A 19,726-nucleotide genomic window follows, 5' to 3' on the forward strand; every position below is an offset into this window, starting at 1 on the left:
GCTACAGGTGCCGCATTCCCCAGGTCAAAGGTCAAGCCACTTTTGAACCAGAAACAGCGGCAGAAGCGCCTGACCTGGGCTACAGAGAAGCAGCACTTTGGACCACTGTTGTTCAGTGGTCCAAAGTACTTTTTTCAGATGAAAGCAAACTTTGCATGTCATTCGGAAATCAAAGTGCCAGACTCTGGAGGAAGACTGGGGAGAAGGAAATGCCAAAATGCCAGAAGTCCAGTGTCAAGTACCCACAGTCAGTGATGGTCTGGGTGCCATGTCAGCTGCTGGTGTTGGTCCACTGGGTTTTATCAAGGGCAGGATCAATGCAGCAGCTATCAGAAGATTTTGGAGCACTTCATGCTTCCATCTGCTGAAAAGTTTTATGGAGATGAAAATTTAATTTGGTCTGGAATCGGCCCTTCTCCACAATCTTCCTCAGGGTCCGGTCACCTCTTCTCGTTGTGTAGCGTTTTCTGCCACACTTTTTCCTTCCTACTGACTTCCCACTGAGGTGCCTTGATATAACACTCTGCAAACAGCCGATTCGTTCAGAAATTTCTTTCCGTTTCTCACCCTCTTGCTTGAGGATGTCAGTGATGGCCTTCTGGACAGCAGTCAGGTCAGCAATCTGACCCATGACTGCGGTTTTGAGTAATGAACCAGGCTGGGAGTTTTTAAAGGCCTCAGGAATCTTTTTCAGGTGTTTAGAGTTACTTTGTTGATTCAGATGATTATTTTTATTGCTCGTTCAGAGAACCTTTTCATAATATTCTAATTTTTTGAGACAGGGATTTTGGGTTTTCATGAGCTGTTTGCCAAAATCATCAAAATTAAAACAATAAAAGACCTGAAATATTTCAGTTGGTGTGCAATGAATCTAAAATATATGACAATTTAATTTTTATCATGACATTATGGAAAATAATGAACTTTATCACAATATTCTAATTTTATGACCAGCACCTGTATGTGCAGGAATGAGTGACGACTGTTTTGATTTATAGCATGAAAAACAAAAAAAAATGGATCTCCGAGCAGAAAAAGAACAGGACCACATGTTTCGTTTAAGGCACCGTACACATCTGTGGCCGCGAATAAAATGCGAGCGAGTTTACACAATATGGTACAGTTTTGTTTGTGTTGAAAGCGTGAGGAGAGAAAGCATGTGGACAGACGTTCAGTGTGAGCACGAAGCGTGGACGGATGTGGTCTTGTGCGAGCAGCTCTGAGTGAACCGGGTGTAATGGGAAATGCAGGTGGTGTGATGTGTAAGGCTGTTGCAATCTCCCAGCAGACCATTTAAAATCTAATGAAGTGAACACGGGACGCAGACTGTGACGCTCCACCCAACTATACCAGTTCCCCCACAAGGCCTTTTGCCCACCACCCAGAAAGAAAAAACAGCCCCGAGCGGAAACGCTCTCACAAACCCCTACCACTTCCCCCCTCCCACCCCCAACTATATGGCAGTATTCACAGAAGGCTGGTGGTTAATGTTCCCTGGAAGTGTTACTGTGACACGAACAAGAGTGCAAATACCCAGCAAGGAATCTAAAAGTCTAACCCCATCAATTATTTCCTCTGAGAGGCAGATGTGGCTTTTGATATGGGCTACATGGGCAACTGCCCAGGGAGGCATTAGAAAGGTTGGGCGCAGAAGCACCAGATAAAACCAGAACTCAGCTGAGTTGTATCGTACTGAGAGGTACGATACCTCTCAGTACGATACTGAGAGGTATCGTACTGAGAGGTGTGTGTGTGTGTGTGTGTGTGTGTGTGTGTGTGCGTGCGCGTGTGTGTGTGTGTGTGTGTGACAAACGCTGCACAGTTCAGTGAACTTGCAGCCGTAGAGAGTCAGGCCAGGTTTGAGTCACAGTTTTCCACTTTAAAAAGTCACGAAAGTAGCAGTTATTGGCTGTGGGTTAGGAAAAACAAACAAAACTTGCTTAATTTCCAGTCATTCGGTGGAATGTTGCACAGCTGAGGAACATGCACTTGATGAGAACATGCAGCTACACCAAGCATGGCATGTTTGTGCATCTCCTCTCTAGTCCAAGCACACTGAGATTTAGTGGGGCAGCTTGTGCGAGACAAACCGTGGATTCATTATCGCTCCCTCTGAAACAATATATAAAGCGGGGGGAGACGACACTTTGATATTAGTTTGAAAAAAATAAACATTTTGAAACAGAATGTGGTCTGATGAGAGTTTGTGTCGCAGCGGTTTGTTGAGACGGATGAACAAGCGACTCTCGAACAAAGACACTTTGGTGGCTTAAGAGCCGACTTAATCCCTTTTAAAAACAGCCAAACAAAGAAGTACAAGACGCACACTCGCAGACAAGTCTGCTTCCCACAGCACTCGAAGCACAAAGAAACTTTAAACGTGAACGCTTTAAAGTCCGGGTTCCAGAAATAAGAGCATAAAGTGGAACGAGCCACTGGAGGGGAACTGAAAGAACCAAACGGATTTCTTCCTGCCAAAGATGGATTCTCCACCCAGCAGCAGCTGTGGTTGGTTTTGGCCGGGCCACATCCAGGAAGGTGGGTGGGAACAGGATCTCCAGCTGAGAGAGAGGGGGGAGGGGGTGGGGAGGCCTCCTGATGGTCGGTCTGTGAGGACTCTCCTGAGCTTAATGGTGAAGTGTGGGAGAACTTTGATTCTGGCCGCATTTATTGGCACCCCTGCTATTAATACAGTTTAAGAAGCTTCTTTTGCCAATAGGACGGTATTTTCTGTGGAACATTTCAGAAGGTTGGAGCACACATACACACACAGAGAGAGAGAGTGAGGGATCTTTGACCAGATCTCCAGGTCGTCTATTCTCTTGGCTCAACCTTTGTGGTCGTTCCTCTTCAGCTCATCTCAAACGTTTTCAAGATGATTTATGTTGAGATTTTCAGTCAGGTTAAAGTCCAGACTCTGCAGGCCTCTCCAGGACACTCACAGATTTCTTCTGAGGCCACTCCTTTGAGAAAAACGAAACATCGCCCCCCAGTCTGAGGTCAGATTGATCAGCGAGAATCTGTGAAAGCAGTGATTATTTAATCTAAACCATTCAGTTGTAGCTGTCTGCATCCTGCTGGATGGTGAGCCTTCAACCCAGTGAACTCTTAAAGCCTCCAGCAGGTTTTCTCCAGGAGAGCCCTGGGTTTATCGCTACAGAAAAGCTCAGTTCTTGTGGCAAAATATGGCGTTGGTAGCATCATGCATTTGCGATGGTCTAGTCAGCGGCACATGTAGCTTTGAGTGAAGGGCAAAAATGTAATTTTGGTTGTTCCAGCTCCACCCGACATTTGCTATGGCTTTCTTCACTATTCCAGAAGCGGCTGGTCTGTCGAATGCAGATCCTTTTTACTTCATGGTAACTGTTACAGGCACCGATAACCGTTACGTCAGTGATCTTGCTAAAATTAGTTTAGTTCAAATAACCTGGACTAAAATAGTATACTCAAATTAAAGGTTTTCCAAAAATGTAGTTGAGGCTTTTGTTTACATCCTCATCAGGGGTGCTAGTAAATGTAGTCAACACTGCGCGTATCTCATGTCAAACCCTCGTGGTCCACACACACACACACACACACACACACACACACACACACACACACACACACACACACACACACACACACACACACACACACTTTCAGTCTGAAACATAAACCAAACTTCTGAAGCTTCCCTGGAGCTACAGCTGGACTCTGAAACCTTTCAACCAGCAGTGGAAACACAAAGACATGAGCTCGGGTCATGGATTGATTAGATTTAATGATTAGGACTTGGATGGACATCTCCCCCCCTGCCCCCACCCGCTCCTCACAACCCACCCATACAAACCCTTCAATCTTGCATTCCTGAAGCAGTGTCCTCGACACAGAGCACATAGACAATGGACATTCAGACAGCGCAGAGAAACACATGACTCATGCAAGCGTCCTCAATCCAATCCCCTCGCCATTTTTGGACGCCTATTAGTAGTAGTTCAAGTAAAATATTCCTTCGGGTATTAACGGGTCTTCCCCCACTTATGAGTACAAAAACATACATCAAAAAGAAAGAAAAAAAATATATATAAACGCATACACATGAATGTCCACTTTAATCTTAAAAAATAAAACAAAAATAAAGTGTTTAGTTAAGAACAGATATCCCAACAGAACTGGAAGGGGAAGCGTTAAAAACGGGCATGCTGCTTCTACGTCAGCTGATGGCGTTAGACGAGTGCAAACAGACCTAAAAACTGTCCAGAGGAAAATGAACATGGCGGCTGCAGAAATGCAATGAGATGCAGAGATAAGAGCAAGGAAGAAATAAACAAGAGGAGGTCTCAGAGGGGTGTTGCAGCACGGTGGTGGTCCAAGTTTTAAGGTGGAGCGTTCTGCCTCAGCTGCACCTCTGTGGTGTTTGGCAGTGAAGCCTGGTGCTGCCATGGAGCCAAAACCGGGTGTGTAGCTGTGGTGCAGAGCTCCCTTCTGTCCTTTCTGAGGAATTTAGCCCGCACTCCATCATTTTGACATCTGTCTCCGCTTCGTTGCGTGACGACAAGTGTGCCGAATCCTCCTTGCTGGAGACGAGCGGAAACCGTGGAAGCGACACACGTAGACAACACATGCACACACGCACAGCGCCGTGGTGTGCAGACGAACATGCACAGGCAGACGCAAACGAACAGAAACAGGCACGCACACGCACACACACGTTGACGCGCAGCGGCGTGAAGCGATCTGAGGTGTATACAGGTACAAGTCTTTGAGTTCGACTTGGCATGTCTGGGATATGGTTTGCTCATGCCTGTGCAGCTTTTTTTTTTTTTTTTTGTTAGGAGTTCGTTCAGTAATTAGCCTGGTCCCGTCCTCCGAACACCGGACACGGCCCCTCCCCACCCGACCGTGACCCTCCCATCACCGAGTGACGGTGAGGTCACGTCACTGTCTTGGTAAAGCCACGGCAGAGGCCGGTCAGAGTGTGGCTCTGAAGTTCATCTGGCTGTCGTCATGACAACGATTGCTACGTTGAGCCAACGCCTCATTCGGGGCGGGCGGAGGCGGCTAGAGGCTGGGGCGCTGGCGGGTGGTGTCGTAGGACCGAACGACCTGGGACTGGGACACCACGCCGTGCTCTTCCTGAGAGAAAGCATAGCCATCTGAAAAAGGACAAAACAGGAGAAATGTTTACATTTTTACACTCGCGCAGGAGCAGCTTATCTCACTGTGAGTCTTCAATTATCCACTTTTTAAAAATGCAGTTTGTATTTTCCACAATAACCATTTTGACCTTTTGGATCACTTCATGTACAGAAATGAAATTTATCTAAAAGGCTTCAAATTTGGATTATCTCATTCTTTCAACATTCTAGATCCAATTTTTATAAAAGATACAAAAAAATTGGTAATTTTTTCAAATTTCTCTTGACTCAACATTGGTCTTCTTCTCAGAATAACTGGTTTCATTCTGTCCAGAGCGTTTACCAGACTCAAAAAAGTATTCACAAAGCTTGAACGTTTTCGCATTTTGTCACATTGGAGCACTGTTGTGAAAGAAAACATAATGTTCCGTTCTTTTTTATTGAAATAAACAGAGCATTTCTATTTAGCCTCAATTAATCTAATAACCATACATAAAATCAAGTGCAACCAGTTACCTCCAGAAGTCAACAAATTATTAAATTGAGTTCACCTGTGTTTTAAGCTCAGTTTAAATTCAGCTTATCTGGAAATATAAGAATATATAAAGGAGGAAAGCTGACACTGCCCACCCCCATCATGCTGTTTGAACACATTTTGTTTCCTTCCTTTTCACAATTATCTGCTCATATTTGTTGATCTATTCTCTGACAAACAGAAGATGGAGGCTCTAAGGCGACAAAACTTAAGAGTTCAAAGGGAGCGAATACTTTTGCGAGGCTCTACTGTGTTTAAGGAAACTCACGTGACACCGTCTGCTGCACCGAGTTGGAGCGTCCGACACTCGAAGGCGTTTTCCTAAATACTCTTGTCAGCAGATGGGCTCGTTCGTTTAGACTGCAACACGGACGAAAGGCAGAGCGATTAATCTGCAGTTGCAGAGAGAAAATCAACACTATACCCCAATACTGAGGGCTAATGGGAGATTGCATCTAAATCAAAGCACATTGATCAACGTGTAAAGTGAGTTTAGGTCCAGAGGGATTTAATGATGCATGTTTTGGAGATTTAATTAAGCCCAACTGTAATCCAACAACTGCCTGCAGGGAAACAAGCCATCCACAGTGAACTGTTCCTCACCGCCCTCCCTCCCCAGCTCCTCTCCTCTCCTCATAACTCCTCCTGTCCACGGCGAAGAGTGGCCCCTCTGTTTTAAGACCACACGCCGTCACGGCTCCTCTCCTCCCCTGACCAAAAATAACTAAGCTCTCGCCACATATTCCACACGAACACACACAATCATGAATTTCCCCCCCTGTCTCATCACCGTCATGGCAGCCATAAAAGTATATGCACGGGATGTAAACGTTTAGGACGCCGTCAGCGACCAGGATGTATAGTTAAGTTTATATCCTCTGGTGTTTAAACAGCGTGAAACCGAGGGGTTTGCGCTGAAACCTGATGTATTTTGCAGCGATTATGATCGGTGGGCTAGTTATGAACTTGGGCCAGGATGCCCCGGGCTACATTTTGAATCTGGGAGCCAGGAAACTGTTGGGAATCTTCCCCCCCGAGTTTCTACCGAAGTAACAAACAGCTTTTTAGCTCGCTCAAGGACTTCTGTGGCCTCGAAAAAAAAAGAAACGTCTGTTAGATCGATGACGGAGCCGAATCATAAAAGGCTAAATGGAAGCTGGACATTTAGCCGTCTCCCCTCAAATTCCTGCCGGTTCAAAAGGAACCCAAGGATATGCTCCATTTTGAACCCTTCCACACATGCATACAAAAAAAAAAAAAAAAGCCAGCACTGAAACACAGATGTGTTCTCATTTCAGCGTTTCCCACCGCTGCTTCTCTGACCTTCCATACTTTCCTTCTCTGATTTGAAATGGAGCGGATGGAGGGATCTGGTGACGATTCTGATTTGGAAAGCAATTTGATTAAGGATGAGACCATATGTTTGGTTCCCCGACTCATCTTTCGGAAACCCGAAGCACAATTTAGGTTTTTCCAACTCGTTCATTCAACCAGCTGCGTTTAGAATCGTTTTAGCAAACACTCCTCATATCAGATGATGAAAAATTAGAGCTACCTTAACCAATTTGTTTAGTTGGAGAATGCATCATGCAACACCCTTCACGACTACTGGCACTTCTAAACAAAATGATTGACTCTTACAGTGGCAACAAACCCTACAAAATAAAGCTACTGATTCCCTGTGATGTCTACGCTTCAAGAAAAGAAAAAAAAACATGCCTACAGTCTGAGCAGTAATTATATTAAAACTACAGGAATGGAGACGATCAGGGTTGGACAAAGACATTAGGTGGTTTTTCCACCACACTGGGAGAGAGATGGCACACTGGAATCCCGTCTGTCCTCAGTTCAGTATTCACATATCAAAAATATTCTAATTCTGCTTATGAAGCTGAGATACCGATGCCCGGCGCTCCTTTACAAGCTACTGGACGGTGTTTGCAAAGCGGCCAATCCTGGAGCGCCATTTAATTTCCTTGCTGCTGATGAGGAAGACTGTGACTGTGCATATTAATGCATAATGAGATATATTTGGTGTTTAAACTAGTAAAATATGCAAATGAAAATGTTAGTAGAGGAAGCCTTCAGAATTTGCAAATTTCAACAATTTGCAAGTGGTTGTGGTCCCTAACCTCTGCAAATACTGGGGGTGGACTATGTTTTTTTTTTAAATTCATAAAATAAAATAAAATAAAGTAAAATTATTACTGATGGAGAGTTTTAATTGTGGAAGTGGTGGCCCTTTTATCTCTTATTATTTTATGTAGTTAGACTCCTACCAACTTTTTTTGCACCATTGCAAGATGTTTAATTGGTTGTTTTCCTTTCATTTTAATATTCACAATCCAAAATATGTGTACAGGAGTCAAACGTGGTTTTTGAATGCATAATAAAATAAATTAGGGTTGTAACCTGAGGTGCAAATCGGAAAAATTGGTTGTGGATTCTGCACTAACTGGATCCCCGGTCCATTTAATCCCAACACAACTCTACAAACACCACACACAAGACCACTAAGTCACAGCCTGAGGAGCTACAGCCAAACAGTAAACACACCAGGTCTGTACAGCAGTTCAAATTGGTCCACCTAAAAAAAAAAAAGAAAAAAAAATCCAGAGGAGTGGAAAGTTTTAAAGACATATGGAGAGAGAATATACATGACCTTTCAGATGTGATTGAGAGAAAACCATGCGAGTGTCACTCAAAAGTCAGCGTGCAACAAGAAACGCAGGTCATGTGAGGCCAGAGTTCACAGGGCAAACCTAAAAACTACCTCTGTGGAGCAGTTCTGGGTCTATGGGACCTCGGGTTTGGATTCAGCCCTGTGGGCAGTGCCACAGGGGCAGATTAATTTACTTCCATGAAGAGTGAAATGCATAAAGAACATTAAAAAAAAACTGAAATAGATCTAGAATGAAGGAAAACTGTACCAATACAAAGTAAACATCTGAATATATATAAAATATATATATATATAAAAAAAACAAAAATGTTAATTCGTCTTTTCGTATACTGCACCTGCGGCCGCTGGAGTCCCTGAGCACCGCGGCTCCCGGGTCAACAGCCCGCGCCTCCAGCTCCTGCACCTCCTCCAGCAGAGTCTTCCTCAAAGTGCGACGTGTCCTGCAGAGAAGAAGAAAAAAAAAATAAAAGAAGCGAAACAAGGTCTGGATTACTTCGCTTTGCAGACACATGCAGCTCATAATCCGCTGTGCGTCAGTGTTGACATAGACTCAATATGGGTCATGTAAACGACTCGCTTAACTTATACAGCCTGTGTGTAGATTTTATAATGTATTTATTTTAAACGTGCTCTACTTACGCAGCCCAAGCGAAGTCTTTGAGTAAACACGCGGTGGGCACCAGGACCAGACCCAGCCAGAAGTACCAGCACTGCATCACTTTACCAGCCTGCAATGACGACATACAGGCTACATTTGGTTTCTCTTACGTTTTGATTTAAATTAAGATTTAACCCATGTTTTTTCTCCACCCTGAGCCCGTAAAACCTCACATACAGTGCCTCACAAAACAATCCCACCCTCTATCTCTTTCTCCTTTTAATCCTTAAAACCAAAAACTTTGATGATTTTATTGACCAGTACAAAGCGCAAGATTCAGGGTTCGTACACGTCACCCACGGTAAGCTTCAAGCATTTTCAAGGCAAGTTTTCAAACCTTTCCAGCACCACACTTTGGAGATAAAAACAAAAAACAAACAAAAAAACAGTTTCAATTCATGACTAAGACTTAAATTTCCGCTGATAATGTCTTGTGACGTATTCTACAGCAGTGACAAGGTACATAAAAATATAACCAAATGCTATGTTTTAAAATGTCTCTCTCTCACACACTCTTTACTTCTGATTGGTCCGAGAACAAAAACACAAATTTAACAATTAAATTTACCCAATTTAAAAAAAAACAACAAACAAACAAACAAAAATTTATGTATGAATATAAGAATCTTTGGTTCAATTGCGCAGATTGATATGTTATTTAACTGTTAGGAATAATAAATATTAATTACACTGAAACAATCCAAACAAACTGTGTTGAGGTAAATTACGTTCCTGCTCAAATTAAATGCTTCAGCACAATACAAAGAAAGTTACAAAAAGTATATTTACAGAATGTTCTTGCCAAGTTTTCTAACATTTAGTAAATATAAATAATTTTGATAATTCTAACATACCTAAAAACAAGAAAAGTTCTGTCCGATTTAACTTCGGATAGTGAGAAAAACATCTGTGTGTCTTTATTAGGTGTATGTAAATATCTGGTTTCAACTAAATAACATCTTCCAAATTTTGGCTTTTAATCAAACATAAGATTGCACTTTACTACAAACCCGCAGAGTTTGAAAATCAAACAATTTCAGGGAGTTTATACAGAAAGCAGCTAATTGAAATTCAATTTGAATCTTTTAAGGATTTCAAGCACCCAAACACACCCAGGAGATTGTGCCAAGGAGAAAAATGATTCATAGTTTAGAAGTTTCTTTGTAAACAGAAATCTAAAATCCTTTTTCTTCTTCCATAATTAAGTTACTGCCTTGTGTTGGTCAACAACACAGAATCCCAATAAAATGCATTAAAGTTTATGGTTGTAACGAGGTTTTTCAACCATTAAAAAGGTGATAAAATTCAAGGGTGGTGAAAACTTTTCCACAGGACTATATGTGGCAAAGATAATTAAGTTTTAAAGTGCATTAAGCACAGAGTGTGAAAATTAAACTCTTAACCCAACATATTTTGCAGCTTTCTCACAGCTCGTTTTTGCGCAACAGAATGGATTCGCTGAAATTCTCTGCAGTGAAACGAAAACCCCCTACCTGTCCGTGCAGTCCAGCTGCAACACGACTCATTGACCTTTGACCCCGTTCTCGGTCCGTCTCCCAAGATTAATCATGCGTCCAGCCACTGTCTCACCGTGTCAGCCTGCGTGTCTCTCTCTGCTTCTTTACTCCCACACATCTTTTCTCCTGCAATTCCCTTCAATCTCTCTTTCGCAACCTTTTTTCAACGTTGGTGGCTGCCGTCTCTGCTGCTTGTCCTCACCTGCTGCTGCTAATCTTTGTCTTCTCCTTCTCACACAACTTTACAAAAGTCTGTCTGTAGCTATGAATATTTAGATCAATTGTCACCTCAAATCACGCTGAGTGAGTTCCACTGCATCAGTGGGTTTACGTTCACAGACAGAGACGAAAGGTCCGCCGTTCAAACACTCGTTAAAAAAACAACAACCCAAAAACAAAACCAACTTCCAGAGTGCTCAGTCCTTCATAGCTTATTTGAAAATAGACAACCCTAAACTACTTTAAATTCATGGATGTGGTCAGGATGAAGGAAGAAATGACAAAGGTGGAAAGAAAGTCATAGTGGCAGAAAAGACAAGAAAATTATGAAAGAAGGGAGGAAGAAGGGAAGGATAAGACAGGAAAGAAAGGAAAAAAAATCAGGGAAGTAACTAAAGAAGGTAACACAAGCTGGGCATAAGGATGAAAAAGGAGGAAGTAAAGACAGTAGAAAAGAAGATAGGAAAGATGGAGAAAAGACTCATTCAAGGAAACCCAAGATGGATGGAGGAATCAAACAGGAATAAAAAGGATGAAGCAAGGACACAAAATCACATAAGAAAGAGACATATAGAAAAAGAAAGACAACATTTAGACAATGGGATGAACAATGAAGTCTGTCAATAGTATTTTCATGTCTGAAAAGTAAAACATTTTCATTTAAATCAGTTAAGAACAATGAAAGTTCTCCACGTTTTTTTGTAACTGCTGACGGTGCCACCTAATGCAACCCTCAGTTATTCTGAGCACAACTATGCTGCGTTTCATCCTCCGCCGCCCTCCCCCCTGGACAAATGGACGTATAGTTAGCCGGAGGAGGGGGAAACAAGAGAGGTAAGGGGGTAGTTACGGGGGTTGTGATGGCTGAGTGTCTCCGACTCAGTCAGTCTGAGCAGCTGCAGGGATATTTGACCGCATTCCTGATTTCTGACACAAATTGAATTAATGGGTTGGAGAGAGTTGAGACGGTCCTGTTGCTTCTCCATGTCCACTCAGCGGGACGCCCAGTCCCACCCGGGTCTTTCTCCCCAACCTCTGCAATCAGTCTCCCAATTAGGGGGTTCTTCAAACACTCTCCTCTCTCCCCTGGCCGACCCTCATCACAATCACCAGCAGCCCACCCTTATGAGTCAACACCTCCTCAGAGAGCAGTAAAAGACCGGAGTTCGGGTGACACGCAGCAGGTGTGGGGCTGTCCTCTGGGGTAAACACCTCCGTCCTGGGGGGCTCCAGCAGCGCAGACAAAGAACACCCAAGTCTCTTAGACGCCAAGTAGTGCCCAACATGGAGGAAAGGTGGTTCAAAAGTAACGATATTTAGGGATAAGCTGTTTTACGGAGAGTAAATTACCTGGCCCAGCATGTCGGGGGCGATCGGAATGGCGGGCCAGAACACGGAGTACACGGCAAAGAAGACCATCCAGAGCGCCATGCTTCCCCAAACGGCCAGGTGGGAATACTACGACACAGACAAGGGAAGACAAGAAGAAAAAGGGAGATTAGAGAGACAAGACGAGGTCAAATGGCTCTGAATATAGCCAACCTTTCCCTCCCTCCGTCCGTCCCCTGTCTTCATCCGTCTCTGTGATGTGCTGTAAGGGGACACTGTGTGAATTCCAGCGGGACCTCACTTCATTACTCCCAGACTGTTGTGTGGACAGCTGAACGGACAAAGGTGTCAGCGCCTCGCTGTCTGTCCTGCCAGTCTGTCACTCCGGCAGCAGGAACTAGCTAAATAATGTCACCGTCACAGCTGGAGCTCCTGTTTTTCCAAACTTTACCTCCACCTCTGCCGGTGGTTAAGAACTGAAAGCCGACACCTCGTGTTTAGGATCATGAACAGTTTAGAAAGGTGACCGGCCTGATGGAAACTAGGAAATTATGTTTTTTTTTTCAGTAAACAAACCAAACATAAAGGCTACCACGTTGCATTTTTTGGCATCAGTGAAGCATTTTATTTAAATAGAAAATATTTTCTACAGACGCTGGGACACGTTTATGGTTCAGTCAGGCTGCAACAGACAAAGAGATTTTCAGCAGATAACAGGAAGGCCGAATAACTTACTGCCAAGTTCCTCTGTTTTATCCTGTTTTTATAGCCTTCAATCGCAGCTTGTTAAAGAATATGCTGGGACTGGAAATGTTGGCGAAATTATATAAATTTCACAGCAATAAATAAAGTAGAAGTAATATTTTAGCTGGAAAATGATGATCAATCATCGGTAGTCTTCTATAACAGTTTATAAAAACCCCAAAAAGAGAAAAGTGAGTTGAATAAAACATTTTTTTCTGGGAACACAGAGGACATCTGCACCCTACGTTAGAAATGTCAAATTCACTCCATTTTCCTCTTAGTGATTCTAACTGTAATATCAGTCTGATGGATGGTTTGGGGCGTTTTTCTGCTTCGCCGTGCTCTGTTGGAGCAACTATGATCTTCCTTTGTTCCTTTCAAGACGAATCTCTCAGAGCATATTTAGCATCCGTCTCAGCTGCTTCGCAGACTCGAGGGTTAATCTATCATCATTTGGATGTTTCCTGGACTCTGTTTTTTGTACATATGAAATACTGCCGAGAAAGAAATGAAAACACTCATGAAGTGGAAGGGAGAAAACTGTAAGAGAAGCTGCATTTAGAGAAAACTCACAAGATTTTCCTCGACTATGGAGAGAACTGACTTTTTAAAAAAGAAACAAACTACAATATCCTTTTTATTTAAGAGCAAAATATTGCACATGCGTCTCGGTTTATTAAGGGGTGTTAATGCTCCTACCCTGGTCCAAGCGGTGGTCTCCATTCCAGCTTTTAGACAAACTGTAACGACCACATACTGCAAAGAGACACACAAACACCAGGAGCGGACAGGCACACAAACAAAAACAGAGAGAGAAACAGGAGACCGTATTAGAATGCTGGCGACTGTGGAGACAATAAACATTAATGCTGTACAGTAAACTCAGCAACGTCTGTTAAAATACCCCGGACCCTCACCAGCACCTCTGTGCAAACACAGAACAGACAGGATTCCTACACAGTTCCCTTATAAAAATTCCAGACTTCTCCAAGACTCCACTTTCCAGAGATTAGTCCTCCACATCGAGTCAAAAACATAAAATATTAAAGTTCACAATGAATTTATGGCAGAGGAAACTAAATGGAGACAGAACACAAAGACTGAGGGAAGGAAAGGAAGGAATAGAGAGGAAGGCAGGAAAGAAAGGAGGAACATGAAGAAAGGAAACACACCGGAAAGCCAAACGAGACAAAGATGGAGATGATCAAGGAGGATGCTTGGTGGAGTCAAAGTGTTACTTTCAAGCATGAAATTAACCAACTTCAGAAAGAGGACTGGCCAAACATCCTTCAAATTATCTTTGGATAATAAGTATGTAGTTTTCTGAAATGCGCCGAAAGACATTTAATCAAACATTAGTTTTATCCGCCATGTAAAATTTTGGTCTGAGGAATTGAGGGGGGGAGGGGCAAATTCCAGCAAGTGAATCAAGTTCTTAGTTTTAAAATGTACAGAAGCCGTCGACTTATTCCACACTTAAAAAACAACAATTCAAATCCATCTATGAAAATCCAGAATGAATACATGACACAAATCTGCAGAAAATAAATAAATAAGAAGCTTACCGTGTAGACCATGTTTCCTGCAAACAGGTAGTCGTTTCCCTGGCCGTTACTAAACGGGGAATCTATGGACAACACATGCAAAGCTTTGTTAACCAGAACTGGCTTTATATTATTAAAAATAAAAAAAAGTGTGTGGTAGTTGCTTACCGTGCTCTAACATTTTGAGCGGAAACCAAAAGAGGATAATTGAATGAATCAGTGCATTGATACAGTGTCCCCAAAATACCTGGAAGAAGGTGTGAGAAACCTCGTCAGAAACAGCCAGCAGACCTCCAAGACAAAGTCAACAGTTTTCTTGGAGTTTGTTGAAAAGCAACTGAACACAACGAGTCACCGGATCATCTCGACATGGACGTGGTTGGTTTTTAAATAAATGTGACTCATCGTCCAGTGCGACATGCATTTTTTGACTGATGTGACCTATACTTCGGCATGACTTGTCTGGAAAATACAGTATTACGCCATTGATGCCCACGGTTTTCGTAATTGCTTTGATTTTATAGAAGACGGGACCATATTGTCGTCCTCAAATCCTTTTGACTTGAGAAATTTGGTGACAAGAAGTTTGGAAACTACCAACATTTTGTTTGCTGCATCAAACAACAAATATCTATCTGAGCGCCTGAGTGATTGGCCCTTAAAGGCGACGTATAATACCTCACAGCTTCAACTTCCTGCCTACTGTTCTCTTATATTTCCCATTTTACAGAATGTCCAGGAGACATTGACCTCTGTTGCTTGATATTTGTACCTCAAGGAAACAGAACACATCCAATAAAATAAACATAACAGAAGCATTTTTGTACCGTTATGTTTTACTTTTTGGACTAATCTGTCATATTCTGAGTCATAGGATAATAAATGATTCACTGGTGCTTTTGTTTGTTTATTCCCAAAGACTGAATGTAGTTAAATCAGGTTTCAAATCAGGATTAAGTTAAATAAAATAGAAATTTATTTTAAAAGTTTTTACATATTTTTTTTTTTAACCAGAGAAGCAAATGGATAGCACTTACAGGTCTTACATGTAAAAAAAGGTAATGAAAAAGAAATTTCTTATAGTAAAGTACAACATTCACTATGTGTCACCTAAAGCTGCCTTCTGTGCAGTACACACACACACGCACACACACCCACACACACACACACACACACACACACACACAGCAGGCTAAAATGAAAGAGTTTCTTATTCCACAGCTGGGAATTTCATTAAGTCTTCGTTTACTTGCCTCAGATCCCAACCCAACACCCGGCATCACTCATCAAATCACAAACATCCACAACAAGCTCAATGCAGACTGAGAAAAACGGGGGTAAACACGTTCTTCCACACGCATACCTTGGTGTTGAAGCCCTCGGCATTCTGGGTTATCCTGTAGAGCTGTGGGAAGCGGAGCATGTTCTGCTGGCTGCACGGTCGATCAAAGATCCCCAAAGTGAACGGGGGCAGCGCGGTGAATATCTGCAGAAAGCACACACATGCTTTGCTGAGCAGTCATTGTTCTTATCAGATGGTCAGTGCTAAAAAGGAATTCCATAATGTTTAAAACACAGAGGAGGCCCCAAGGCATCCGCAGCCAGACGCAGCGCACACACAGAGTCGCCAGGGCGAACACAAGCACGCTCCCACCCAGACATGCATCCATGCAGACGTCTCTGGCATGAGGACAGAGCAGCGATAAGAAGACAGAGTGCTTGAGATCCGTGGAGAGATAGGCAGAGAGCAAGAGAGACGACTAGGTGAAAGTGTAGGAGGTTCTCACCACGTTGTAGAGGCCTATGCACCAGCGCTCGAAAAGGATCTGGCCGGAGAAGCCGTTCACAAACGCAAACCAGAGCTGCGACACAGACAGAGGGGTGAGAGGTGACAAGAGGAGCAACGTCTGCAGGTAAAGCTAACTTTTTGTATGAGATGATGGTGGAAACGATGCAAAGACATGGATAATTGTGTCTCTCTTAAAGGAATGACATGGAAACCTGGACGTAACCTTTGCAGAGACACATTAGGGCATGAATGCCAAAAACTTTTGGGATTGTAAAGAAACATGTGAGCTCATCTTTCTTCAGGGAGGGCTCATTATAAAAGGTATCACTCATGACTTTCACATAAATGACTGCATTTTGTTAGTATTTATTGAGCTATTTTTTCCCTCATTTCCACAGGGTCAACAGTAAGCAACAAATATGTGCATATTCTCAAATTAATATCTTCATGTGGCTGAATATTTGTTTACTATGATTGGCAGAATTGGTAAAAATGCTCTTAACAGGTAGGTTTCCTTGCAAAGATTCAGCTTTTGAGCTTTCTTCATAGTCAGAACCTTCGTCGACATCGGTTTTTCCCAGTTCCTTAGTTATTAGAAAATTCCCAATAATTTGAAGGCACCAGTTTGGGTCAGATGGTTGAAAGCTGGACGTAGATTGATGTTGCAGATGGACAATCATCCCCAACACACATCAAAACTGGTTTTGGGTAGGACAAAACAGGCCAACATTAAGCTTCTTGAAGGACACCGGTATTATTTGTGCTATGAAAGCAATAACTAATTTACCCTTTTCCAACTCTGATAAGAAGAGTGGTCATAAATCAAACCAAAATGATGTCAGAAACATGTTAATGTCATTGCTTGCGGATGCTACAAAAAGCCTGTGGTCCAGGTGCAACATGGTCAGAGAGAACAAAATGTTTGAGGGTTTTTACATATAGGTTTGTATGAAACAAGTCATTCATAAAAGTCCAATAATGATGTACATGATTAATGCATGCCAACTTTTGACTGGCAGCGAAAGACTATTACAAATGGTCCAGTGTGGAGTTTCACAGGCCACAAGCTGATCTGAGGTCAGATAGATGAAATTCTTGAGGTCGCTGCTGGGAGCTGTGGTGTTACTGGGGGCATACTAGGGAGCAAACAGCCAAAGGATGAAGTCACACACAAACACACACCCTTCTCACTTGTTGTATCTACTCTAAATGGACAGAGTTCATCTCCAACTTTTGGCCCAGAACGCTTCACTGAGCTCCCACAACGTGAGACAATCAGAGAAACGTGCATTTACTGGTAAAGAACCGTGGTTGGAACCGGCGCCGGGCAACGGCCAGCACCTCCTGTGAGAACCTGCACCTGCTGGCGTCCGTCTACAGCATAGCGAGTTGCTGGGAGTGAGGACAGCTGACCAAGGACAGCAGACCCCTTCATCTAATAAAGACAATCCAATCATCTTTCAGGCATTTCCCAAACCGTGACTACTACTTCCTGGGCAATAATCCCTAGTAAAAAACACAACACCAAGTCTTTCTCTTTGCAGGGATTATTTGGTTCCCAGATGACAAATACATGAAACATGTAATTCAAGTGCCTGCACACACAGCAGCTGACCTCAAGGGCCAAGGTTTTGCCATGGCTGATGTAAAGACTCTTTTAAAGTATGTATATATGTGTGTGTGTGTGTGTGTGTGTGTGTGTGTGTGTAAAGGAGACAGAAAGCAGACACCAGAAGGGCACCTCGTCTGTCACTGTCAGCCATGTCGACAAACAGCTGCTGAATGTCTCTGTTAATGTAGCCGAGTGGGTGTGTGGGCTCCTACCTCGATAATGTAGAGGACCACATTCTTGTAGAAACAGTAGAGGATGCACTTGGTGACGCGGTTGTAGCTCCACGCCCCGTGGACCAAAAGGAGTTTCTCCAGATAGGAGAACTGAGACACAAATGAGAGACAGAAATGCCTCTGATCATGTGAGAAATATAAGAGCTGGAATGAAAAACCTCAGGCAGAGGGCGAAGGAAGATGTAAAGATGGCGACCAAGACAAGAAAAAGTTTCTGCAAACAGATGCTTAAGGATCTTTAAAATGAACTTGATAAACAGTAGATGAGCTACTTTAATACGGTTTCAGTATATATTGCCATTTGATTAGTATTGACATCAATATACATATCCAAAGAACTGCTAATAAATGCTAGTTGTGCACACAGCCTCTCTATGCGATGAATTGGAAAAGCTTGTTTAATGGCTCTGAATGTTTCTGAAGGACATTTAGAGCTTTTTACATGTAAAGTAGCAAAATGGTGAAAAGCAACCTTTAATAAAACCGCATTGCAGAGATAGAAATAATAAATGTGACTTGCTCCAGCTGATGCATGGACTATTCTCTATCCACGGTTTAGGTTTGCATTGAGGCAGAAAGATCTTAAAACTCAGTTAAGATTTATTTATAACAACCCTCAATTTTATTACGACATTGCAATATCCCGTGACATTATTGTGCAGGCCTCCTCTGTGTGCTTTTATAAAAGCTTAACCATTTTCCCCTGAACAATATTTTCCAAATGGGATCCTGCAGAAAGAGATCATCCCAAACTTTGACTTCTCCCGTTTCTCCCTTCTTAATTTGGGTCATTAGTTTATGTTTGGTGGTCAAAGACAACAACATACAGAGTCTGTAATTCTGACTCAAAGTTAGAAGATCCTGACCTCAAACCACTAAATTGCTGCTGCATATTAAAGTGTTGTAATAATTACAGCAACAAATTAGTTTCCCCACCCCCCATTTTCAAAGGTTTGCATCTAGCCGTCACACACAGCGCTGCATTGGTGGAATTCCTCGGAAAAGTCTTCACGCTGAACGTTTAGTCAACAACAAATGTCTTTTTATGTGGTAGAGAAAAGTGATGAAACTCTGTAAAGAGGAGGGAAAACGATAAATGGTTTTCATCCAGTATAACTAACTGGCTTCAGCTGATTAGTAAATTGAGTTCACTTGTGCATAATTTTATTTCAGTATAAATACAATGCACTGTGTGTTTCTCTGCCACATCAAATGCTAATAAGATACTCTGTAGTTTGTCGTCACATCACTAAATGTGGAAAGGTTTAAGACATAAATACTCCTGCAAAGACTGCTGAGTAATGCATTTGTCATTAGTGTCGTTTAATCCCTTACAGTAGTTAACCTGGTCAACTTCAAGCTGGAAAACAATTGAACCAGATCGCAGCCAATGCTAGAGTCCCACATTTTTTCAACAAAATACAGCTTCCTTTTATATTTTGGAAACCTCCAGTCACCTCCAGCTGTACATATGTGTTAAAGTGCTTTTTAAGAGGTTCCGGTGCTGATAAGAACATTTATAAAATCTCACGTTGGGAAATCTAAGAGTACTTTGTCTTTTGAAAAACCTTAAGCCACCATATTATTTTCAACTTTAGACCCATTAAACTTGTCTTCTGCTCTTGTTGACCTCACTGGTGGTATAAAATATAAATTTTTCATTTTGACTTGTGTTTTGTGGATTCTTAAATTCAAGTGACTAGATTCATCTGTGGACGGTTAGCAAAACTGAAGTAAGCAAGG

The 19,726-nt window shown here is 42.5% G+C and overlaps 1 protein-coding gene across 5 annotated transcripts in view; it reads right to left on the reverse strand.

Annotated features, from left to right (window-relative positions):
• Nucleotides 1-3,743: 3,743 nt before the first annotated feature.
• Nucleotides 3,744-19,726, reverse strand: part of atp8a2 (ATPase phospholipid transporting 8A2) — a 62,388-nt gene continuing 46,405 nt past the window's right edge. For 3 of the 5 annotated variants that reach the window (XM_088001236.1, XM_014975377.2, XM_014975390.2), the window contains 11 exons: nucleotides 17,963-18,073; nucleotides 16,137-16,211; nucleotides 15,713-15,835; nucleotides 14,518-14,596; nucleotides 14,371-14,432; nucleotides 13,505-13,561; nucleotides 12,083-12,190; nucleotides 8,978-9,066; nucleotides 8,674-8,778; nucleotides 5,924-6,015; nucleotides 3,744-5,138 (listed from right to left, as the gene is read on the reverse strand). In XM_088001236.1, the coding sequence (XP_087857362.1) occupies nucleotides 5,044-5,138; nucleotides 5,924-6,015; nucleotides 8,674-8,778; nucleotides 8,978-9,066; nucleotides 12,083-12,190; nucleotides 13,505-13,561; nucleotides 14,371-14,432; nucleotides 14,518-14,596; nucleotides 15,713-15,835; nucleotides 16,137-16,211; nucleotides 17,963-18,073 (996 nt within the window). In that variant the 3' untranslated portion in view covers nucleotides 3,744-5,043. Of the gene's footprint in view, nucleotides 5,139-5,923; nucleotides 6,016-8,673; nucleotides 8,779-8,977; nucleotides 9,067-12,082; nucleotides 12,191-12,662; nucleotides 13,300-13,504; nucleotides 13,562-14,370; nucleotides 14,433-14,517; nucleotides 14,597-15,712; nucleotides 15,836-16,136; nucleotides 16,212-17,962; nucleotides 18,074-19,726 lie in introns of those variants that run through there. The other 2 variants (XM_088001237.1, XM_088001238.1) reach the window with 2 other exon arrangements.

The sequence above is a fragment of the Poecilia mexicana genome, unplaced genomic scaffold, assembly GCF_051168715.1.
Source record: "Poecilia mexicana isolate PSO_F unplaced genomic scaffold, ASM5116871v1 scaffold_20, whole genome shotgun sequence".
NCBI classification, from domain to species: Eukaryota; Metazoa; Chordata; class Actinopteri; order Cyprinodontiformes; family Poeciliidae; genus Poecilia; species Poecilia mexicana.